Source organism: Centroberyx affinis, unplaced genomic scaffold (genome assembly GCF_046629955.1).
Source record: "Centroberyx affinis isolate AG114_WGS23_722 - 3 ecotype Tasmania unplaced genomic scaffold, CSIRO-AGI_Caff_v1 ptg001851l_1, whole genome shotgun sequence".
NCBI lineage: Eukaryota > Metazoa > Chordata > Actinopteri > Beryciformes > Berycidae > Centroberyx > Centroberyx affinis.
The window spans coordinates 63,734-88,995 of NW_027280230.1; the positions used below are offsets into that span (position 1 = coordinate 63,734).

Genomic DNA, 25,262 nt, shown 5'->3' on the forward strand with positions numbered 1-25,262 from the left:
TATACAAGCTGTCACATGATCACGGCGCGTCGGGGGAACGGCGTAGAGGCAAGGCAGTGCACCAACTACCTTATACATTAATAAACAGTTTGTAAGCTAATAAGGTATTTGGGGGTTTAAAATTGTGATAATATTGTGATAACAATGGTGCATAATACGCCATAGGTATTAAGCTGCGTTAAGATGAGAGAAGGGCTATAGACCTTCAGTGGTTTAGACCTTCATGCAGAGGATAGCTGTGGCTAAATGGGATATCTATATGTGGGATATATGTGGTATACCGTATATGAGTAGCCAGGCGGTGTGCACTGCAGGGTTATTTACTGATGCGTACTTTATTTTTAATTATAAGCATCACAAACTATTTGAAACCACAACAAAACTCTCTTACAGACAACTGTTGTACTGTTTTTTTTCCCAGCAAAAAAATAGTTTTGAACCGGGGTATGAGGTAGGTTACTATAGCTTTCTGTACAGTCAGAGGAACACGGTATGTTAATGGAAAGTTTTGCATGAGCAGAAAAATACAAACCATTTCCTTGCATAGTAGAAGTTGTTTCCGTATTTAATCCCATGTTCAGTGAGTGTGGAGACTGTTCTGTTGCTCAGCCACATGATAGCACAGTGGCACGCCCATGATGGTGTGGCACGTCCTGACGCGTTTCCACGTCGCAGCTCTGTCCCAAATGCGAAGTAGCTGCGTATGCGTGTCTCCAGCTAGGCCAGAGAATGATGGCGGCGCCCGTCCTGAGAGTGTCCACCCCTCGATGGGAAAGAATAGCCAGGCTTCTCGTTTGCCTATTAGGCATAATATTGTCTTTATATGCTTTTCACGTTGAGAGGGAAAAGGCTCGGGACGCGAGTTATCGGGCTATGTGCGACGTCAGCAGCTCCATCAGCTGTTCAAAAGTCTTCAGTTCAAGGTAATTTGAATTCACCAAGCAGCGCCTACTGTGGCGCTCAATGAGACTGGCTTGTATTGTGGCATTTTGGGAAGGGCTGCGCGGTTTGAACTGTCAAATGCATTGAGCTAACGTTTGCCAGAGACACATAGCTAACGCTAACTGCAAATCATAACTGCCTAGGTGTAACTACTGGCTAAGAAACCTACTATTGGAAATTAGCTAACTGTTAACGTTACCATGAACCACCCAGTCAACATTTTATTAAGCATATCATTAGCTAGCTAGCTCAATGGAGCTAGCATTGCTAGCTACTATCCAACGTATCACATCTGCTAACGTTACACTCTTAGCTAGCTAGCCATCAACAGAGAGCCGTCAACATTGTTAAATTATCATTCGATAAGGTACTGATAGCTAACGATATCTTATCGTACTTGCTACTCTCAATTTTAGAAACTTAATACTAGCGCCAACGTTATCTTAGTCTGACCATTGTTGTGAAGAGAGAGTGTCTATCAGTGGATGAAGCCACTCCATCCACCGTCCAAAAACAGAGATTTTTGGTTCTTAGCCGGCTCATTTTGATGGTTTTGGGTAACGTTACCCTATCCCACTATAGTTAGCTGTCATGTTAATGTTACCAGCTATCTATAACGTTAACCGTGGTGACATTTCAGTCCAAAGGGTCATTGTTAAGCCAGGGCTACTCCCTGACCAGATACCCGGTGAGGGACACACTGCACTGAGCCTCTCCAGAGGTCACTGGGGGACTGGAGTGACCAAGGGACCCAAATTGTCAGGAAAATCTAATTGAATATCACTGATCATATACTGTTACCAGTTGGACAAATTGTCCTAATTGGACAGATGAAACTGTTACTAGGATATTTGATGATAATTGTATTGTTGCATTACTGCAATGTTGATTGAATGAAAACATGAGACAAATCAGAGTTGGTTTACTCTCAAAGAACAGTTTGCCAACATCAGCCATTACAAAAAATATTGTTATACTTGTGATAGAGGTATTCAGAGCAGTTCATGTTTTGAAGTTACCATACTTCACTTTGGGAATGCCCAGTTTGCATGCACCTTTTCGGGAATCAAATTAAGACCCCACCTGTTGGAATCCCACTGAATATGAGTCATTTCAGTTCCTTGGCCCTGCACAGATACTTACAGCATGATTGGAATGTAACCCACCTACTGACAGTTACATATTTTTGAGATGACTGTGTGAATACTAGAGGTGTTAATCCAGCCTTTCTCACAGCTTTGAACAATTTTTATCAGTTAACAATTTGCAAAAAATAAGTTACTTAATTGACTTAACTAAATGAAAGCTGGGTGAATTTCCTCCCTCTAAATGAAGGCTCATAGTTTTTCCTACTTTTACCTTTAGTAACTCTGGTCTCAGCAATCTTGGTTATATGACCACCAGCTGTCTGATCGATAACAAAGATCAAGAGGCTATTTTTTAAATGCAAATTTCAGTTTTTAAGATAAAGTGAATGTAGTTATATCCCCTGTATATGCAGCTGTAGCCCATTTTATTTGTCATGTCTGAGTGTGTTACTGTACGTCACTTCAACATATTTTTGTATCTGTACAAGATAACAACAAACATCTGTGGGACAAATCAAATCCATTGGTTTACCTCAATTTGAGGTAAGGCTGCTATAATTTACACCACAATGTCCAAAAGGCTGTCACTCCTACACCTCCTATAATAATGAAACTTTGTACACATATATATATATACAGCATTAACAGATTTGTTAATGATGCATTTCCAGAAAAACTGGTATTTACCTTAAGCATCGACAGGGTTCATATGCTGGTCTGGAAAGCATAGAAATAGAGTGTGACAATTTCAAGGTCTTCAGAAGTATGGGAGAAAAATCACAAAGTTTTGAAAAAGTCTGTCTGAATAGGGCTAATCAATGATCTGTTATTTAGGCCTATTCCTGACTGTGTGCAACATCAATCACTGTTATCAAACTGAAAGATTAATTTTGGTGTTCGTTGTATGTTGGTGGAAACGTGCTTTCTTTTATATTGACCGTGACAAATAGCATAATGGAAACATTCTGTGAGAGTAAAAAAAAAAACAGTTTGAATCATTTGCCAACCCTGCCTGCTGCCCTACCAAGTGAGCTAAAAGTTGCTACTATACTATTGATTATCCATACTACTATAGTATTAACTATTAATATTACTTTTGGGACATATAAGGTCTACAAATGCGCACTATCAGAAAAGCAATGTGGCCATCATTAACCAATAAACTTTGGCCAGTCAAAAAATTGGTGATAACAATTTGTCCAATCATCATGAAGCTTGATACATTTAGTATATGAGCATGCAAACTATTGTTTTTACATGAGTTACAGGTGCTCCGGTGTTTGAAGGTAGGTGGGATGTTGCAGTCTTCTGACTGCCTTGTTCCACCACGTGTTAGAAAGTACAGACTGTAAGCCTTCATTTGAGGGTTAACAGTTGAAGAGCAAAAGCCCTTTGGGTCCATTGTCCATTTCAGGGTGCTAAAAGGTTGATGAAGATTATTAAAGTAACCATTAAAAAATGAGGCAACAGTAAACATGTCATCCCCACGAATGATGAAGTCCCCATCTGGGCCAATCAGTAACAAATATGTCACTTTGTTTTGAGCTGTAATTGTAGTTCCCTCTTGGGCCAATCAGTGTAATTTTGAATGCTGTATTGCAGCGGTGAGATGCATCAATTCCCCAAGTTTGGTCAAAATGTGGTGTCTTGAATTTTTGCGCCTTACACATGGATGAGAGAACAAAAGATGTAGCGCCGCCCCTTGGGCTGATCAGTGTAATTTTGAACATGTGAGATGCATCGTTTCCCCAAGTTTCGGGAAATTCCAACAAGTAGCTAAAACGTTCTAGAGCCCCCCTTAGCTCTGTCAGTGCAATTTTTAAAGCATTTATCATAGCTTATGATATTATAACTGTCGCAATTTTTACAATTTTAAAATAGCAAAATATTTGTGTAAGGGGCTTTAAGCCATGCATCATCACCAGTCTCTTCATATCTTACCACTGTTCTCCCCAAACATATCAATGTATGTCAATGAGAAATCAGCAGTGACTCCCTTTTTACTCTGATGCACAATGTGGCACACTGTTGGGGCATATGATCAAACCAGCCTCTTACCATCATGCTCCTGCTGCAGAGCCTCACAATTGACGTGAATAACCGTGATCATTGTTTCTCCTCCTCTGATCCCAGAGTTCACAAAAAAGTATTAGTGAAGAGAAACAATGCACATAAGATCTATGTTTATCCAGGCACTTTGAAAGTACCCCATGTACTGCTACGCTAGAGCTTTGGAACGTGCTCATTGATTAATTGGACTTTTTCTGTAAAGTCACTTGACAGATATCAGAATGCCTGGACTAGCAGGATCTGATCTGCTACTTTGCACAGTGTTATAACTTATGCTACAACATGTAAGAAACTAAATCCACAATTGACTTGTCTGCAGCACTGTAGAGCAGTAAGGTTGCAAAGTAGTAGTATATGTACTACTTTGGAGTATATGTACATTTTCACTGAAACAGTTGAATGATTTGACTATTCCCAGTGATGGTATGAAACTTGTTCTGTTTTAATTACACAAAGTTAATGCATATGTATTCCATCTTCCAGGGAAATATTTCACCATACTGAACGATAGTGCTTAAATTGTGTATGTTAAAGTGCTGCTTTTAGCCTGTGTGATGTTCTGGTTTTCTCTAAAGGAAATATGTCAGGACAGAAAAAATATCCTGTTGGCATATTTAGAATTGCAACAACAGACTTCAGACACAAACTGCAACACAGCAGGGCAAAAACTTAACTAAGTTCACTGGGGCACACATTCTTATGATGGAATATGGGGCCTACTGTGTTGCATATTTACTGTGAACAACGGAGTAGTGCAACCATGTGGGGATGTGGAAGAAGTGTTAAACCAACACCAGTAGTTGCACCACTCAAACTCCTACCCAGGTTAATTGATTATCTTGCCGTTGAGGCCATACTTAGAGTTCTGGAAATCAGACAAATTTAAATAAAATGTAGGGGTTAAAATGTAGTCTAATTTGTGATCTGATCTGTCTCATATCCTGAAACAACTAGGTTGGGAAACCCTGTCTCGATGGAAACAGTCATCTCATTTCTAGGTGATTGTGCATTGCTGTATATTTGTTAATTTACAAGACGGAGCCTTGTTCTTTTCTCACCTCCACAAGCACCTCAATGGGGTTTGAATCTTGGCTTCAATACTAAACTGCGATCTATTCTTTTCAGTTTGCCACTGTTTTGCCCCTTACTTTTTTTGCAATTAAGGTTATAACTGCCTTCTCTACTGATGTTTATTTTTTGTCATGGTTTAGGTGGGGTCGAGGATTTGGACTCTTGGGCTCAATTTTTGGAAATGACAGTGCACTGAACCAGCCGAACAGTGTCTATGGGATTTTCTTTTACGCCTTTCAGCTCTTACTAGGTAAGATGTCATTTTAGAGTGATCTGTTGGTATTGAAAATTCAGTTGACACATCTCCCTAGTCATGGCACAATTATTGCTGACTCACCACTCTCTCTTCCTCTGTCTCAGCTATATTTAACTAAACCTGGCTCACATGATAAGTCATGTCTTATCATGTATAGTGTCTGTCTTTAAATATTCTTAAATGGAAGGCTCACTATTTTTAGAAACTTATCCTATTGATCGCTTGTCAAACCCTCCGCTCAGGACATTTTGAAAGCTTTCATACCGCAATTTTTTTTTAAGAAATTGGTACCAGCTTCCTCTGTGCATTTGTTAGTGCAAGTCAGTGGAGATTGAAACAATTTCTCTCAGCATCATCTACAAGCTATCCAATTTACCATTATGGCCTGTTCAAACCATCAGGGATATATTAGAACAGCAACATGCCTGTGTGTTTTCCGGTTTTCAAGATTTCAGGGTCTCAAGATTTTACTTTTTTACTGAATAACAGTAATAACTTGCTGTTAATTGTAACAGTAAGAATAAGCAAGTTAACAGTTTGAAAGGACTTGAATGCGGTTCTGAGAGTAGTGGCTTCATTCTCCGGAGTTTGATTTTTAATTGGATAAACAATACAATGATTGGCCTATTCTGATACGGGCAGTGATAAGTAAGAATGTGTTATAAATACTTTGCCTTATGAATGACTTGTTTTAACTTAAAGGTCTTCTTCAGTACCCTTGCCAATGTTAAAGTCACATTCTCCTCCCTCCTTAGTACATTGTAGATGGTTTTGCTGACTCAGTCATGCTAGTTCTACATGTAGTTTGACTAGTTTGACACGTTTGCCTGCTGACTGCTGAGCCACCTGGTGCTGGCACAGAACAAGAGGTCCTTTTACCCATAGCAGTTACTACTCATTTGACTAACACAATAGTAGCCCAGTTAAGTCAAACTGCAGGGCAGCGGGTCAGGATTTCCATACTGAAGGGCACAAGGACTAGGGACAAATCCACAAACTCCAGAAAAAAGACTTTAAATTATTTCTGATTCATGCCAATGTATAGCTTGGAACTGCTCCATCAACACTAAGTGCGAGACTGACTTTGTAGACTCGAAAATGTTCATATCCAAATGATGATGATTATGCTACGGCAGTGCTCTCTAAAACCATAAAATCCCCAGACATCCTGTGTACAGTCATATTTACTTTTTCGTTTCCAATTCATTCTTTATGAAGCTGTGCATTGGTTTATCACAGATGAAGAGGCGAAACTCTTCTCTCATCAGAGATACTGAAGAATGTACTAATACTTGAATGAACCATTATAGGACATTACATTTCAGAGTTGAAATTCGGTGCTATTCCCATTTAAGTATTTTGATATACTTATATATATTATATATGAAGTATGTGAGGAGTTTGTCTCTTGCTGTTATTTTCCTCTCTGTTAACAATCCCTTGAAACGGAAAATTACTTTTTTGTGTTGTATCAATAAGATGATACAGACAAAAAAGTCACATTTTTGCTTTCTTCAAGATTTTATACCACTGCAGCCAAACTGCAGTGCAAACTCCTGCCCATGCTTCCTTTTATCAGGGCTCTGATTTCCATTTCCTGAGGTTTTTAACGGAGCTTATCCTCAGCTGCTGCTGCCCTTGTACAGTATGTTGGAGCTGCTTTGTTGTATTGCTCCTCTATTGTAATTTCAGTGATATGAAGAGAACATTGTGACAGAATGTGTGTGCTGGGTATTTCCCACGTTAAACAACCTGTTTAGTACTACAACTATATAAAGTTCTGATGGTGGTTCATGTTGCCAGGGTTAGGACTGCACTGAATCGTGTATAATCATATAACGCGATTTTAGTTTCCACAATTAATAATTGTAGAATTTGACAATATGTAAACATTTAACTTTTTATTTCACTTAATTCGGAACACTCACTGTGAAATCATGCGCTCCCATTAACACTGCTCTGCTGTTCACAATGAGCACTGCGATCAATCACAGCCTTCAGTTGCGCAGCTTATTTATCTCTTTTAGATTTGCCATTCTACATGACTGAAGCATGTGCGGACATAGCAGTTGTGCTGGGTACATTGCTGGCAGGAGAAACAAAAAGCCTAGCATGTCAACTGAAGTAGTGAATAGCCAAAATTGAATGTTTATCTATCTGGCAGTACATCAGTCCAAAACATTGTGTAAAAACTGTCAAATCCAGCCTCGGACCGCCTCATCTTCTGTCATTCGGAAATATTTTGGTTACCAACCAGATGACATCAAACAAGCACAGATAGTGGGGAACCTTTGCCTTGGAACTATGGCAGCACCTCATGTGACCTCCACATTCTAAGGTTGAGGTTGCTTCAGCATCCCATCCTCGTCTTCTCACACAAATGTAATGGGAACACTGTGCAGTGAGTCTCCATAATTTAGACCAATTTTAGACTGAAATCAATAATTGTTGATTGATAATTGTGATCACAATATTTGGCAAAATAATCAAGACTAGCATTTTTAGCCATTATTGTGCAGCCCCAACCAGGGGTAATGTCTGTGTTTGAACTGTTCGTCATCACCAAGAGTGATGACACCAATAGAGAAATGTCTGAGACTGAAAGAGACAAGAACAGTTGATTTGACAAACTCATCAGGTTGTCTGTGTATTGCAGGACTGTGTATTTTTTTACGGTGCCTTACACAATTTACCTAAGCCCTAGTTTCTGTTTCCTGTCATAGGAATGACTGTCAGTGCAATGGCTGCCCTTATTCTCATGACGACGTCCATCTTATCGGTGGTGGGTTCGCTCTACCTGGGCTACATCCTCTACTTTGTCCTAAAGGACTTCTGCATCATCTGCATCACCACATATGCGCTGAACTTCATTCTCTTTATCCTCAACTACAAGCGACTGGTTTACTTGAATGAGGCCTGGAAGCAGCAGCTCCAAGCCAAGCAGGACTAAGTTGTCAAGATGGCAAGAAAAATATGACAAACAAAAAAAGAAATGTGACCTCTGAACATTTGACTTGCCACCAGGAGACCTTGCTTCCAAACAATGTTTATTCTGCTGTGTGTTCAAAAAAAGAAACGAAGAAATTTAACTTAATGTTGGGCCCGACATCTCAATGTTGATTGCAAACACGGAAGGATTTATCAGTGAAAGATTTTTTTTTTCTTTTAATTTCTTTTTCCTTTTTTTAACATTGTACTCACTTAAGGAATGGGCTGGCTTTGTGTGTGGGGAAGTACATCAACCCAAGCAAGCAGTGGCAGAGGTCCACAATATAGACGATGGAGGACAGCCCTCTTGTGAACAAAAAGGATCGGAAAATGGAAGAAAAACGGGACATAAAAGGGGTTTACTTGAAATGGTTAGGAAGGTCCTGTTACTGCACAGTGGATCTGCACTAAAACCTGAGCAGGACGGAATAATGTGTCCGAAAAGTAGAAATACACCATCACTAGGTTATCATACAGTTTGCAGATATGGTTCTATGGGAGGGTGAGGGGGGACAAAATGGTTAACATTTATAAAGAATAGAGTTTTGTTGTTTTGTTTTGTTTTTTTTGTTTTTTTCCATGTTTACACTTTACAGCACGTTTCTTTTTGAAGAGGACCACTAAAATTAAACATGGGAGAATGTGAGAACTTGTGTGTAGATCAGTCAGATTATTGTTTCTCTTTTGCAATTCTGTAAATAGCTGCTGAGCAATATTCCAGGCTAGATTGTGATTTAGTGTTGACATAGACTTTTAAGGAAAAAACCACCAACAAAACAGGAAAAAATAGAAATAAATCTGGAACAAAAAGCGATTGAGGTCACCGTGTCGGTGAATAAGTCTGAAGATGTGCTTGCGGTTAGTGTGGGACATCTTACTTCCCGCAATCCTGGTCAGGCATGCAGTTCAGAGTTGTGTGATTTCTTTGTCGTAAGTGGTCACTGTCTCATCTGCTCTCAGAAGCCATCAACACAAGAAGTCTTTCAAACAGAACAATAGGTTCATAACACCAAGTCTGCGTAACAGCACCCTCACTGTCTTTTTTTGTTGTTGTGTGAAAAGCATTCCTGACCACCACACACAAGTGGGATCCATGAAGACTTATGTGCCTAAAGGAGTGTGAGGTGAATTAACTTTTTATTTTTCGGGAGGGTTGTAATGTCACGTTAACACCATTGTTGCTGATTGTTTTATTGTTACAGATCCAAGGCTTTATTTTTATGATCACAATATTGTAAACTAAAATGCCAGTAAAGTGTTTCTCTCTCCCCAATATACTCTAATGAGGTAGCACAGGCTGCTACACTGTGATTGTCTGCTCAAGGGTAAAGTGGCCTGGTGGCAGAGGCGTCTAATGTCTTGCAGATGCAAATGTTCTAGTTACGTTGATGCTCGTCTGGCTTTTGTTCCCTGTCAATTGCAAGGTAAAGGTGATCTCGACAAGCTGAGTTACAGTTCATTTGCAGGATGTGAACAAAAATTGGAAAATGTAATGCTTTGTTGACATGAACAACAGAAGTGTACACGGTGTAAGATTCTTTCAGCAAGAAACCAAGACAAACTCTTAAGCCATATCTGGGTTGCTGACGGTCTCCTAAGATGTACAGTTGCAGACACTGAAGCTTTTCATTAAGTGGTTGATCTCTATTTATTGAAAAATGTTTTTTAGAATGGAAACTGGCATAATCTTGATCTAACTCATAGTGATACAGATTTGTAGACTGACACCAGTATGGGAAAGGAGACCAGATTGCAGTGCCTAGAAACCCACAGTATTGTCCAACATGTGGAACAGTTCCAGGCAGCTGGATTTCCCACTACCACCACCAAGGTACCTAGTAAGACCATTGTCTTTTATTTCGCACCCAAACTCCATTGATTTTATACATGTTTGCAGTTTCCTACTTTTCAGATGCATGGTACAATACGTCCTGGCTTCAAGCATATGTTGGCCATCGGACAATCTTACAGATACTGTTATAGATCTATAACAGGAGTACTACTAATAACGGTAATAATCTCTGTGTGGTTCAGGTTTTATACCAGTTGGTTAATAGTTTCAATTCCACCACTGCTAGTCTCCATGTCCCTTCATGTGTGTATGATGGAATGCGGTTTCTCTGAGTTTTTTTTTTTTTCTGGGGGGAAAAAGTCTTGTTGATGATGGCAACTGTTCAATGAATTTTAGTGACATGCTCCCTGTGATAATGTATCAAGTCATCAGTTGTGTTTGAAAATGATTGATGCAGTACATGTATTTTCCAGGATATTGTCAAACAGTTGTCAGATATTGGATATTGTCAATTTCTGCCATTTTTATGAAATTGTATGGTCTTCTGGTCTTTCATAGAATGAGGTAAATGGTTGCATTGTCAGTTCTCAGCATGTCATCGTTCACTAAGATCTTGCTCTAACAGCATTGCCTTGTTGGGCTTGCATCAGATTCTTTTAAGTCAAACTCAGAATGAGATCACCAACCACACTGTTTTGTCCTCATCCATATCTGGGAAAGCCTGTGCACTCTCATCTGTCACATCTAAGACAAGTCTCCCTGGGGTTCACTTGCATAAGTCAAATTTCCATTTGCAAAAATCTGATTTGACTTTGACATAACTTGCTCATTTTTGGCAACGATTTTGGGTCCTTTGAGTGTCAGCCATAGAAATGACAAGCGTAGGTAGTCTAATGTTAAGTCCGTGATTCCTGTAATTTGTAAGCCTGTTACTACTAGTCGCCCAGTTACTTTAAAGAGTCGGGTGAGGAATTTGGGATGTTGAGTCACTAAAGTTAAAACCCCAAGAAAGTGTTCGTTGGCTGGATAAGCGATTGCAGCGATGTGAAGGTTTTTTTTTTTCCATGTCAAAAAGAAGGTTAAATTAAGATCAGTACTGCTATGACTCAACCTGTCTTAGCATGACTGCATTTTCATAAATATTGAATTAGGCCCTGAGGTATATAACTGCCATGTTTGTTGCATCACCAATGCCATCAAAAGTGCCTTCTGTTTGATCACTGGGCCTTGAGCCAAAGAAGAGCAACAGTAAAAGCCTTGTAAAATGAAGAATGATAACAGTAACGGGCACTCCTGCTTGCCTTCCTTAAGATGTAATCTGATAATTGGTAATTCCCAAAGATTTGTTATCCAGTATCAGTGCAAAAATCCATTTAGAATTACCAGGCAAAATGCCCTGTCGAATCAATGGCCGTTCCTTTTTTTTTTTTCTTGAACTCCACTATATTGTCATCTTTACTTTTTCTAGCTAGGACATGTTTGTTAGCGAAGAGTACACTATCAGTTAAAACTACAAGATTGTAATGTTCCTTTTCCATCATTAATTACGCCCTTTAGCTGTATAGACTGTTAACATTCTGGGTTATTTTAGTTAAAAAAAAATTGGGGGGTTGGAGGGCTAGGATTCCATGTGTCAGCATAAAATGTTTATTAAATTTCTTTGTGGAGGAAAACTACTTAGGTTTGCTTCTGTATTTGCCAAATATGTTTTAAAATGCTGTATTTTCTTACATGGAAAAGTGTTACATGAATGGTAGGAGGGTGCAGAAAAACAATCTGATTAAATCCAGCTTACCTTACGGGAAAAAGTTGACACGAGAGAACATTTTAAATTGTGTCATTGTCATGTGGAAATGATCTACCATTAAAACATTCCCTCTGAAACGACTTCTGTCATTTTAAGTTATTTGAGAGAAACACTGCTGTTACACTTATGAACTATTATTACTATTAATTAAAAGGGCATTACTGCTTAATTTTTCTTAACAATTCATATTATTCTTATGACCCAGGACATTAACATCAGTATGTGAACATGAACAAATCTTTCCTAAAAAAAGTGCTAAAAATAACAAGAGAACCAAGAGTCTCATCTTTGATGTCATACTGATAGCCTCAATAGTAAAGCCTCAAGCTGCTCCGCTGACCATGAATGGAGACTTTTTAGACTGGTTGAACATCTATATTTTATATTAAAGTAATACTGCTGGTTCCAAACTCCAAATCCTCAGTGAGCCTCAAAATAATCCTGGATACGGGCAGTATCACCTTTCCATCATTTGCAAATCACTGCCTCTACATTGGTGTAACATCACAGATTGAGACAAACTCTTTCAGACAAAATCGGAGACTGTGTGGGATGTTTACTGATCATGGTCTGCTTCTAGTGTGATAAGTGTCCTATGGCACAGGAATAGGGTTGGGTATCGTTGGATTTTAACGATTCTGATTCCAATTCCGATTCTGCTTATCGATTCCGGTTCTTAACGATTCTCGATTACAATTCTTTGAGGGGCAGGGTCAAAACATGCTTATTTCACAGAAAAAACTTTTTTTTTTTTTTTAAATATGACTTTACACAAGTCATATTCAGACACTCCTAACTTGTGCGCACAAACAATAAAGACCCGGGTATTTTTCAAAGTCTTTGTAAGAGTCACAGTTCTCACTCCGACTCCGGTATGGCCGGTATGAAGAAAGGTATGTATGTTGTCTGTCTCCGGAGCTGTATGTGTGTGCGTACAGTTCAATCCTACCGCACTTGAAGTATGTGTGGAATACATGTTCCTTAGTTCACAGTCTTCTTACTGCAGGCAACAGGTTCTGTATCTTGTGGGCTGGGCTCGCCATCCAGTGCTGGATTAGTTCAGAGAGCTAATGCCTTTAGTAAAAACTCGATTGCAGCTAGCGGACTTTTAGATTGCTAACGCTTTTAGCATAACTCAATGGAGTTGAACATAGCGAAAATTAGCATCACGGCTAGCGGACTTTTAGATTGCTAACGCTTTTAGCATAACTAGACTAAACTGCATAACTAAGAAACAGGAAACTTCTTCTTCTTCTTCATTGGTTTTACTGGCGGACTACAAACCAAAGGTGCATGCCGCCACCACGGAAACTGAAACTAGCGCGAGTGAAATCTGTTTAGGAACCGATAAGCAGAATCGAAATTAAAATGTCTTAATGATTCCTTTGAATCGGAATTTTGGAACCGGTTCTCGATGCCCAACCCTACACAGGAATAGCATCAAAATAGAATTTCAGGGGTCTTCCCCTTTAAATTAAAATATTTTAATTGGTCCCTTTTGGAGGCATGAGAGCAATCAGCAGCTGACACATAAACATCACATCCAAGTACATCCAACAACTCCAAGTGAGTTGTTGGAAACATTCAGCAAACATTCTTCAAATGTTTCAAGCAAGCTGTTGAGAGAGCAGTATCTTTTATGGTACATGTGCAGAGAATCTCCAGTTACACAACACAGTTTGGTGTGAACGGAAATTACAGCTGGACCAAATCCCAATGCATTTATAACACTGAAAAAGTGCATGTAAAGGCCAAGTTTCAATTGCCTTTTCACAGGCAATACAATTGGATTGTGATGGCAAGTTGGGGATTTGAGTACAATCAATGTGTACAGCTTCTTGTACTGCAACATATTACTAGAAATGTTTGATGGAAAACAAAAGATCAGAGTCTTAATGGTCAGTATTTGTCCAGCTGTAGCACAAAGGTCAATCAGCAGTCACAGATAGTGATAACTAGTTGGAGTCACATCACCTTCACAAATTCGAAAAGCAAGTTAACCCTTGAGTAATACATGGCTTAAGCCCAGCATTGTGATTCACATTAACACTGTATATAAAGTACTTTGATCCCCAAAAAACCCTAAGTTGGGTTGGTTCTGTGGTTGTCATCACAAAATATCAAAACACCATTTGACAGCTTTATTAGAGAAAATCCATCCCCAAACACACGGAGTAAAGGAAATTAGAGGAAATGATCTTAATGATTAGAATTTGTTTGAGATTTGTAAATTGATTTCATGCCAGAAAATACACCCGTCCCCAGTACAAAGCCACCAGAACCAGAACTTAAAGTTTATGTTTCCTATAGTCCCATACCATATCATGTGCTTCTTATTCAGATGATAGTGGACAGCCCAGTCAATATTTAAAAAAAAAAAATCAAGTGAATCAAGACTTGATGTCATAGTTTGATGTCATCAAGCAACAAAACCTAGAATTGCACCAGTTATTGACAGTATTTTAACAACACTTTGACCAAGGCCTAGCTTCCATAAGGCACGGTGCTTACATGGAATCGAGCCCGTCCTGGGCTGGGTGTTAGAGCAGGCAGGAATACTTGGTCCAGGGAGGCAGTCTGCCTGTTTCGTTTGCCAGTCTCCAGTACCTCTCTTTCAGTATGAAGGCTCCTGCTTTAGGCTGCCTCTGCCTGCTGAAAATGCCCTTCTTGTTCCCCACCACACGGACCACCCCTGCAGACAGAACAGGAAGGATCAACAGTAACCTTTTTATATAGAGGACAGAGAAACAGGGGCCGTTTCCCAGGTCAGTGAGCAGAACGATTAAGGTGTAAAGAAATTTCAATTTTCTTCGCAATAAGTCTGCTTCCTGAATGCTCACAGGCCAATAAACTAATCCTTGAGGTGTAAGTAGTTAGGAATAGGCTAATAATAGTTCAGTCACCATGGTGTTCTGATATGGCTGTCTGGAGTGCAAACGTAGAGAGCTGGCCCGACATCGGGCTGGCTTTCACACAACCCCTGAATGTCGGGAAACTTCAACCCATGCTTGTCTTAAAAAATGCACGAGTGATGCCAAGTCCCAGTACAGACTGAATCTCCCAATGCACAGACACACCCTTTGTACAGCAATACCAGAACCCTTTGCATAATTTAATCATGGAGGGTAATAAATGACAAAAAAGCAATAAAGAACTCTGCTATAGTACAAACTAGGGCAAATAAGGGCATGCATCTGCACCAGATTTGGTTCTACAGGTTGTCGTGATCCCACGCTACCTTGTGCGGTCATGAAGTCGGCAAAGTTCCAGATGAGTTCGCCAATGACGTACTCCTTCCTCTTCTGGTCGAACACACTGTGGTAACCCTGCAGGACTAGCTTCTGGTACTCCTCAGTAAACATCACAGGTGGATCCTGCAGGGTGGAGAACAGAGCTCGATGATAATTATGTTAGGCATTAACATGTTTCTGGCACGGTGTGTTGTAATCGGACTAGATTTTAACCAGATTCTCAAAGGCAGATGTGAGGTGATTGATTGTCTGAGTTTCAGCGCAATTTGGATTTCATCATGGCCTTAGGATCCTACCAGAAATACCATGCATGCTGGTTCCATAAGTATGTTAACACTGTACAGTCAGGTTTCCTCACACTGTGAAGCCCTGGGACCGCGTCGGCTCCATATTCACTCTGGATGATGGGTTTCTGGTACTTTCCATACCAGTTCTCAAACTGGGTGTTGAGCTGGATGGGGATCAACTCTAGGTGGCCTGGGTCATGGTACCAGGAGAAGTAACTGTTCACAGAGAGGACATCTACATAGGGAGCCTGCGGACAGGAAAAGATAACGGATATGAGATGTGACTGGTTGAGATGCACTCCTCAACACGTTCATGGCATTCCTACTCCTAACACAGCCTAATCAGTGTTTTCTGAACATAAACAACCCCCACCCTAGCTAGAAATCAGGACACAAAGATTATAATCTCTAATGTCACTCTGATAAAGAGCCAAGAGATACTCCATTGACAATTCATGGGAGACTAACTTTGTGGGTTCATGGAATGTTTATCTTTTTGGTGCTGGTGTGACCGCGGCTTTAGCATGAAAGTGTGTTGCCCTTAATTGGATCAGGTGTGCAAGAGTAAAGTTGGGGGAAAAAAACTTGCAAGACGGGGTACTTGGCTTGGGAAACACCGATCTAAGGAACTGTGGACTGGTATGACAAAAAACTATGGAGCGGCACAAAGACTTTTCTCTCATGTTTGAGTATAAGAGACCGCAGCGAATGTTCACAAATCCAGAGTGAATTGCCCTAAGATATAGGAGTAGAATTTGAATAATGAATTCAGTGGTAATCACCTTTAACAGTTCTGAGGCCAAGGAAGAGCCCTTTGCAAATTATTGGCTGCAGGGAGTCAGTCACTGCAAACTAATCAGTACCTTCAAGCTGCTAACATCAGCCAGAGAGATTGCCTCACAGAATAGGTATGTCCACAACACAGTTCGACATAGCATAGCAACAAGTATTTTAGAATTTCTGAACTTCTGAAGCTCTCAACGGGTGTCTTGATCTGATGTGCCTATTGCAGCACTGGGACAGGGCTATATTCAAAGACACAAAAAGTGTATGTTGCACTTTTTCCTTGCATTTTTTTCCCTGCATGAGTAAATAAGAGAGTCAATCCTTCATCCTAAATGCAATTGTAGCCAATGCATAGACCTTTCATAAATCAGAGCAACGTTCTAGAGGCACACCCACAACAAGATTTCCATTGATGCACAACTCAGGCCAGGAGAGACTGATCAAAATTGGTGATAGTGATTATATTTTTTTCCTTGATTTTGGACATTTGTTCACTTTAATTGCTATGTTAGGAACAAGCATTATGGGGAAAAAGTTCCAGTATTTGTCCTTAAAGGAATAGTTCACCCAAAAATGAAAATTCTATCATCATCTCCTCCCCCTCATGCCAGTTGAAACACAGGTGAAATTTGTCCATATAACACACAGGGAGCTTGCCAGCACAACTCCATAGCAGCCTTCTCCAAAACAACTGAAGTCAGTGGGGACCAGTTCTTCAGAGTTCCAAAAAGACCTACAGTATATTTACACCATCATTTAGTGCAAATCTTAACTACAGCTGATTGATTTGCAACAAATAATGGTGTATAGGTCTTTCTATTCACAGTGTGATTGTTTGGCTGTTTTTGTTTTGGAACTCTAAAGAACAGGTCCCCATTGACTTCAGTTGTTTTGGAGAAGGCTGCTACCAAGTTGTGCTGGCAACCTCCCTGTGTGTTATATGGACTAACAAATTTCACCTGTGTTTCATTTGGCATGAGGGTGAGTAGATGATGACAGAATTTCATTTTTGGGTGAACTATTCCTTTAAGCTGCTCGACAAGTTCTTAGAGCTGTTTGACATGTGCCCTGCTAGCTGCAAGACTGTGCTAAGAGCTAGCAGCTAGCTAACACTGATTTCAATGAGTTTCAAGTTTCAATGATTTCCCCTCTCACAATGTGGCAAGTGTCCTTTGAAGAACTAATGGGCTAAAAATAATATATTTTAATCATATTTTATTAATAAATGATATTGTGCCAAGTAGTCATGTGCTCGGCAGGTGTTTACATGCAGGCATATTGATAACAGATATTGAGGTGATGGCTGTAAAAACTCACCCCTTTGTCCCTGGCATAGTTACTGCATGTGACATATGTGACAGGCCGGGTCGGGTCCAGAGTTTTGGTATGAGTTATCAAGGTCCTGGAAGAAAAACAGAGAGCACCCTTGGGTGACTTTGGAAGTGTGGGGTTTAATCACATACCAGATTACACAATGCCATAGAAAACTGTTACAAAATATGAACATCTGTTGTGTGTGATTTGAACAATTGCTTTAGTCTGTCACAACTCCAGAGTGACAAAGGATTTGTCTGTGCACTGGGAATTATCTGTACTCTCCATGTACACCCAACACACTACATAACTTTGTTGTTTACTATAGCTGGGTAGGTCAAGTATTTGTCTGCTCTCTCCCAAAGTCTTGCGCTGTTATTGAGCTCCACCTGTTAGTGTTCAGGGCAGGTTCACTATAGAGCTGCAACGATTAATCGATTAGTTGTCAACTACTAAATTAATCGCCAACTATTCTGATAATCGATTAATCGGTTTGAGTAATTGTTTAAGAAAAATAAGTCAAAATTCTCTGATTCCAGCTTCTTAAATGTGAATATTTTCTGGTTTGTTTACTCCTCTATGACAGTAAACTGAATATCTTTGGGTTGTGGACAAAACAAGACATTTGAGGACGTCATCTTGGGCTTTGGGAAACACTGATCGACATTTTTCACCATTTTCTGACATTTTATAGACCAAACAACTAATCGATTAATCGAGAAAATAATCGACAGATTAATCGACAATGAAAATAATCGTTAGTTGCAGCCCTAGTTCACTACCACTCTGACTGCATTCCACACACCATAGTAAAGGCCACAGGCTCTGACTAGCCCATACCATTACCTCTGCTATTTCTCCCCAACACACACACACACACACACACACACACACACACACACACACACACATACAGTTTTCCAATGCTTGACATTTCTGGAAAATTGCAGGCTTCCAGTGCCTTAATAGTTCAAGACAAAAGGGAAGTGGCATGGAAGAGGTAAAAAATATATATCACCACGACTCACTTGAAATACAGTCCAGCAGGTGGCATCTCTGAGGCCGGCTCATTGGCTACTGACCACATGACCACAGAGGGATGGTTCTTGTCCCGGCGGACCAGCTCGTCCATGACAACCAGGTGGTGGGCCAGGGAGGCGTTTCTAAAACTACGACTAGATGATCACACAAGACACACAAGACTTCAATCAACACCCACTGGGCTGATGACAAATCTGATCAGGGTTTAGATCACGCTAAACACAAGGCTCACAGATCAGATCCAGTCTGATACAGATTTTCTGCTGGTTTTGGTCGTCATTTCAAATTCATCCTGTCTCAACCGGCCCACAACACAAGTGAACTCTCTACTGGCATCCGCAAGCACACAGAGCACTGACTCACCTCCCTCTGTGTTATGTGCAATGATTCTTCTGCTTTTGGATAAAAAGTTAGTTTCACAAAGGTCACTGAAGAAGAAGCTAATCATCAATCCCTTGTTTAACTTCACACTCTTGTGAGTGATATTTCCTGATGCCGAGACTCGACTGTTCCAGTGTTCTTTCTAGCATCCATGTTCATGCATCTTAACACTAGCAAATTCAATTTTTGTTTGTTTATTTAATGATGCTGCAAATGTTTTAAAAGTGATATATAAATAAAGCTTATTTTTATTATAAATGTCTCTCAAAAAAGCCCAAAGTTTGGGCTTACAAAAACACAGTGAGAGAGTTGCGAGAATGCTGAGAGACAGAGAGATGTTTCTGTATGTTCTCTTCCTCTAATACCACAACCAGTTATTAAGCATATCATCTAACTGTAAATTAAACTGCATGTAGATGTGCAGTAATTCAAACCTAATGGAATTTAGGTGGATGGAACTGATGCATCTTTTTGTTTTGTTTTTTTCTTCAGTGAAATTTTGACGGATCTAAATGATCCAATTAAAATTACTTCAATTGAATGTAGGCAAATGCAAAGTAGCTTTGTGCATATTTTGTAATGTGATTAAATCTTAACACAATTACAACCCCCAGTTATGAGCGGGTTTGCCCACTTATTTTTAGTACATTGCCAGAAATGAGTAGCCTTTTCTGTTTTGCAATTATGCTGGCTACTATACAAAGATGAAAGTGAAAAATTTCAGATTTAATGGCTTTTCATTAGAAAATCTGAATTGAATGACAAGTGTAAATGAGTGTGTCCAGCCTGCAATTTAAATCAGGACTTTTCAACATGCCCTCTTGTAACTGAGTTAGACAACCTATCTAGACTGACTTTAATTAATTTACTGTTGATTATTCTCGAAGCGAATGGTGATGGGTGATGCAGCCGCAAAGCAAACTGTAACAGTCTGTGCTCAGTGTTCAAACACAGTGACTGATAGATAGATGACCATGCTGGCAACCACTTTGAACCCTCAAACAAACAGAAAGGTCACAGAGATGTGAGCAGGGCCACCTACATGTCTTTGATGCCCACCCCCGGACACTCGTCTATCACCACGATGCCGTGCCTGTCACACATCTGCAGGATCTCCTCAGCATAGGGGTAGTGGCTGGTGCGGAATGAGTTGGCCCCCAACCACTTCAATAAGTTGAAGTCCTTGACGATCAGGGGCCAGTCAAAGCCTTTACCTCGAATCTATGACACCCATTGGACAGAAGAATGGAAGCTTGTGTTACTGGACTGGATTCACTTATTTTTCAGGTCGTTTCATGTGAATTTCATGTTTGGAATACCATAAATATCCATATGCAATGTCCACATAACTGACTTGGCGGGGGGGAATTGAGTCTCTTGGTAAGAGTGTTGGCTCCCTCTAGTGGTACTCACATCAGAGTCCTCATGTTTATTGACTCCATGGAAATAGAAGGGCTTGTTGTTTATGAGGAACTGGGTGCTGGTAACCTTGACTGTGCGGATGCCAACTGGTAGGGTATATACATCCTCATATGCTGCTCTCCCATCGGCTGCCATCATGTGAACCTGAGGGTTTCAGTAAAGAACACTTATTTAAGAAACACTTATTTCTCAACTGCATCTCTCATCTCAGGTTGAGCAGCCAAGTTGGAAAGCTAGGAGACATCCTGTGTAAGTTGGTACCCATTGATCAGTGACAACATCTGTTTCTAGGTTACTTAAGGAGTTGGGGATTTGGGGTCAACGCTTGTGTCAGGTGATGCAGGCAACTTCAGAAACCACTAAAAAGAGCAGTCAGTGTCTCTCGCTGAAAAGAAACACCATCAGCTGTTGCACAAAGTATGGAAATCCATCTCATAACAAAAGGTAAGTGTTTTAATGTCAGGGAATCATGATAATTGTGGTGGTAGAATTGGGTACTCTGACATTATCCAACTTGTAGTTCTTAGTTAAGTATGTTTAACTAAGAAGTATGACTTATGTCTGTTGCCTGCTAATAGATTGTGGCTTCTAAACTGCTGAGCAGGGTGTCAGCATCAGCCATCACTTTATCTTCATTCATTCATTCCTTCACTCATCCATGCATTCAATTATGCTTGACTGTTTTTTTTTTTAATGGTTTAATTTATTTCTCCAGTCTCGCCCATAGAGCTCTGAAACAAACATACTAACAATATTAAGAAAATGAGTGTTGCTCAATCTGTGTAATGCACCAATGATGCAACACACGCAGGAGTCTTGTTTTTAAGGGCAGCGCTGCATATCTCCAACTATGGCAACAGCTGACCGGTGACATGCCATGTCAACAGGAAGCAATGACAGAGGGAAGTGCGTCCCAGAGCTGCAAGTCATCCAGCCTCTCGCCACACACCTGTGATTGGCCCTTCTGATGCATCACTAACACTTCTAACAGAGTGTCGCTCAAAACGGAGGGGGAGTGTTTAGGGGGCGTAATGGGACAGGGGGATGGTGTTCATTTTGAGAAATATTGTATCTGTTGTGATAGTGCGGGTCTAAGCCAGGCTTATTCACTAGTTTTTGGACCGGAGCTTTGTATGATTATTGTGACCAAAAATGCATCATTTTGCTGAGGATTTCTCAAAATGGCAATGCAATTTGCAGAATTGCATTGAAGGTGTTTTCGCTCCACTGTAGAGTTGTTTGGGTATAAGAAGTAGTATAAGAACATGGTAGACTGGTTTGGCCATTTCATGAAGAACATTTGAACAAAATTTGCATTACTGCAAACATTGTGGAGACTGGATGAATTTGCATTACATATTGCCAACGCCACATCAAATTTATTACTAGTCTTTTATTATTAGTCTTGAATCTGGATTATTCAATGTGGTTGCTGGTCACATATTTCATACGAACATTTATCTGAATTTCAAAATAGTGTTAGATAAGTTAGGAAGTTTGGCCTAGCAGGAGAAAAAAAGTGGGAGAAAAAAAACGAGAAAAAAACATGTCCACCCCCAGTCTAAACCGTAGGTTTTAGATTAGGTGCAGTGTGGCGTCAGGATTGTAGGTCAGGTCAGTGGCCAGAGTGGAAAAATCTTTCCCACAATCAACCCACTCCATCTAATCCGTCTAAGCAAAGTGTCTATGTAAGCACTCACTGGACATCTGGTTCTGGGTATTCGTACCAGTCTTGGTGATTTTGAGATAAAGAAAATAATACTGCTTTTTCTGGCCTGGGCTTGAACAGCAGGTAGAGGATGTGGTGTCGCTGGTGGTGAATGTACTGCTGATGGGATGAAATGATGTTTACTCAAATCAAAAACAGCTGATATCTGCTAAAGCTACTTGCCTTTACCTTGTTATTTTCACATATCTGGTGGTCTTACTCATATGGGCTCTATCTTATTTTTCATAAAGTTTAAGTCACAAACTTTATGAAAAATAAGATGATGCATGAGGCCACTTGTACATGTATATAAACATGACCGTGTGCCATGCTGTCTTACCTCCACAGAGTAAAGATAGCCTGGATTCTCATGCATCAAGTACGGCCACCACAGGTTGACATCCATCACTTTCAGCACTCCAGATGGCCCGCTGGAGGAGGCCACACAGCGGCCATCTTTGTCCATCAGAGTGACCTTCAGGTTGGCAGTGGGAGTACCAAGGACTGAGACTTTGTAGTTGACTAGACCTGAAACACAGAAGAAACAAACCTTAAACAAGATCATATAAACAGGCATGCATCAGAATATAGTGCACATAATTAATAAAACTGTAAGTGATACAGTGCCTGTGCAAGGGTTTGTAAATTAAAAAAGATTTGTAAATTACTGGCTTCAACCATATTTTCATTTACCAATGTTGTCAGAGAAGTCAGTCACTACAGTGATGTCATCCACATATGCCTGAGGAGTGGTGTAGAGCAGGACAGGACGATGTATCCCAGCATAGTTGAAGAAGTCAAACTGGGTATTTTGCACAAAATAACCAGGAGGATACCTGTTGAACAATTACACACTGATTGGCAACTGCATGCATTTGAATGTTGCCCAAATAAGGGGATTATACCAAATGCTTAGATGCGTTTTTTGTCCAGTAAGTTTTAAAGTACTAAATAAAGACTGAGGTTACATGGAGGTGTCATCCATGTGCTGGATGCTTCCTGGAGGCAGCGTCTCCAGAGTCAGTGTGTTGTTGACAGCGATAGTGATCCTACATGGCACGGCTGGGTCCTTGCGGATTAAATCGCCTATCTCGGCCTCAAAGGGAAGATGGCCACCATTGTGCTCTGTCACTTTCACCCCGTTCACCCACTGCAAGGGTAAAGACAAGTTATTTTGGAGAAGCATGATGACTACATTATTTTAAGAGGTGAGTATGAGGGGATGAAAAAATTGAATCCTTTATTTGTATTCTATTTTGTAGGAAATCTAGCGTTTAACATTGCAGCGTATTCAATATGAGCATGGAGAGTTATAGCTCTTGTGTAACATATTCTGTGCACCAATCACACACCTCCTATCTCACAACTGAGTGAAACTGATGACTCTGTTTCCGAATGCTGACTGGAGTCGGAGTGGAAAGGTACAAATGATACTCACCACCACTGAATAATAGTGAGCGCTTCCCACCCTCAGCACCACTCTGGTTCCCTCATCTGCGACCCAGCGGGCAGGAACCACCACCTCTCGCTCGTACCACACCCAGCCAATGAAATCCCTCAGCATGGGGTCCTGGGTGATGTCATTATAGCTGGCAGGAACTGGCATGTCAATCACTGGGCCGGTCTAACACATAAGATCCATTAGGTCAGATGCAGTTGGACTGTGTGGTCAAGCTCTTAATAGCTAATTGAGCTAGAAGGGAATGTCTGTATGTGATGACAGTTATTGTTTAGGTGAATCATTGAATAATTGGACATGTAAAAGGACACAAATATATAAATACCAGCCTGAAGTATCATGGAACAAAAAGAAAAAAGTGCTTGCACAACTAACAAAATCTTTCCAGGTAGCAGTAGCGGTACATTCAAAGACCTTCTCACTAAATGACAATACAAAGTTGACCTGTGCAACAGATACACTGATGCTAGATGCTAATAAGGAATTGTGCAAGGACGTGGCTGAACCTGATAAGCCTAGACAGGATGCTAATAAGGAATTGTGCAAGAATTAACATATGCAGGTTTGCAAACAGAGATAATAATTGTTGGCTAAACGCTACACTACACGCAATACTTCATCTGAAAATTGTGCAAGATACATTAAAACTGTTAACCCATAGTTCTATGATAGAAATGGCAACTGTTGAAGAAAACTGAACATATACATGTATTACCAGCTGAACTGGGGTCCCCCTCTGGGAATACACTGTTTCATGATGAATGGTCACCTCACTGTAACCCTTGTGCCATAACTTAAGACGAACCTCTGACTCAAGAACTTTTTCCTCAACAGCAACTATGACAGAAAAATGTGCTATTCTCAATCCAAGCAGCCCTCCAAAACCCAGGAAGAAACTTTAACCTCAGAGAGCTCCATGAGGTTTTCTGGTTGATCTATCCAGTGTAATGTATAATCTCTCTGTTGTTTTTACGCTGTCGTCGTGCTTACCTCTGCCAGGCGACTTTTGTACCAAGCCTTCTGGAAGCCCAGGTCCCTGCTCGGGGACAGGTCTGCTCTGAAGTCCCACAGCCCGGTGAGCTCCTTCACCTCTCTGGAGGGCGACTCCCGGGGGAAGAGCATCCCGGAGTCCGGCAGAGGAGCCACATCCCGCAAGGCACACAGCAGCAGCACGAGCAGCACTGCTAGCTGTCCTGATCCACACATCCTAAACACACTTTCAATGCGTACGCAGTGAGCGCGAGTCCACACACCGTTTTTGTTGGCGATTCAGTCACAAGGGCAATTCGCAAATCACGTGATCACAAACTTCCTTCTTGTGCTGCGTTTGCGTGCTGTCGGAAATCTTGTTATTACGCGTTGGGCCCATTTTATTTATTTTATTATATTATTTACAATTGAGCACACGCTTCTTAACATTTTTCTGTCTAAAATAAATATAAATGACATTTATAATGACATGAAATGAAACTATGGCCATTATCAGAGGCAAACTCAATGTAGACTGCTGCGGCTCGCACGTTCAGCGAGGTAGCCGTCACGCACAGGTAGAGGTCTTACCTTCTTTTCTATGCGGATGCTGCCTCCATGTGCTCCTCA

General features: G+C 40.5%; 2 protein-coding genes across 3 annotated transcripts; one reads left to right on the forward strand and one right to left on the reverse strand.

Moving 5' to 3' along the window:
- Nucleotides 1-729: 729 nt before the first annotated feature.
- On the forward strand, nt 730-9,932 carry vkorc1l1 (vitamin K epoxide reductase complex, subunit 1-like 1). The gene is made up of 3 exons (XM_071529908.1): nt 730-923; nt 5,312-5,421; nt 8,151-9,932. Exons 1-3 carry the CDS (start codon nt 730-732, stop codon nt 8,375-8,377), a joined length of 531 nt encoding a protein of 176 aa, XP_071386009.1. The 3' UTR covers nt 8,378-9,932.
- Nucleotides 9,933-13,514: 3,582 nt separating this feature from the next.
- Nucleotides 13,515-24,929, reverse strand: gusb (glucuronidase, beta). 2 transcript variants are annotated; one of them, XM_071529906.1, is made up of 12 exons: nt 24,654-24,929; nt 23,643-23,828; nt 23,173-23,354; nt 22,898-23,040; nt 22,545-22,732; nt 20,488-20,640; nt 20,117-20,295; nt 18,681-18,827; nt 17,656-17,740; nt 15,624-15,800; nt 15,253-15,388; nt 13,515-14,706 (listed from the first exon to the last, which is right to left on the reverse strand). In XM_071529906.1, exons 1-12 carry the CDS (start codon nt 24,867-24,869, stop codon nt 14,555-14,557), a joined length of 1,944 nt encoding a protein of 647 aa, XP_071386007.1. In that variant the 5' UTR covers nt 24,870-24,929; the 3' UTR covers nt 13,515-14,554. The 2 variants fall into 2 exon arrangements, with proteins under 2 accessions (XP_071386007.1, XP_071386008.1); XM_071529907.1 differs by lacking the exons at nt 22,545-22,732; nt 22,898-23,040 and having other exon boundaries at nt 20,488-20,646; nt 23,283-23,354.
- Nucleotides 24,930-25,262: the final 333 nt, after the last annotated feature.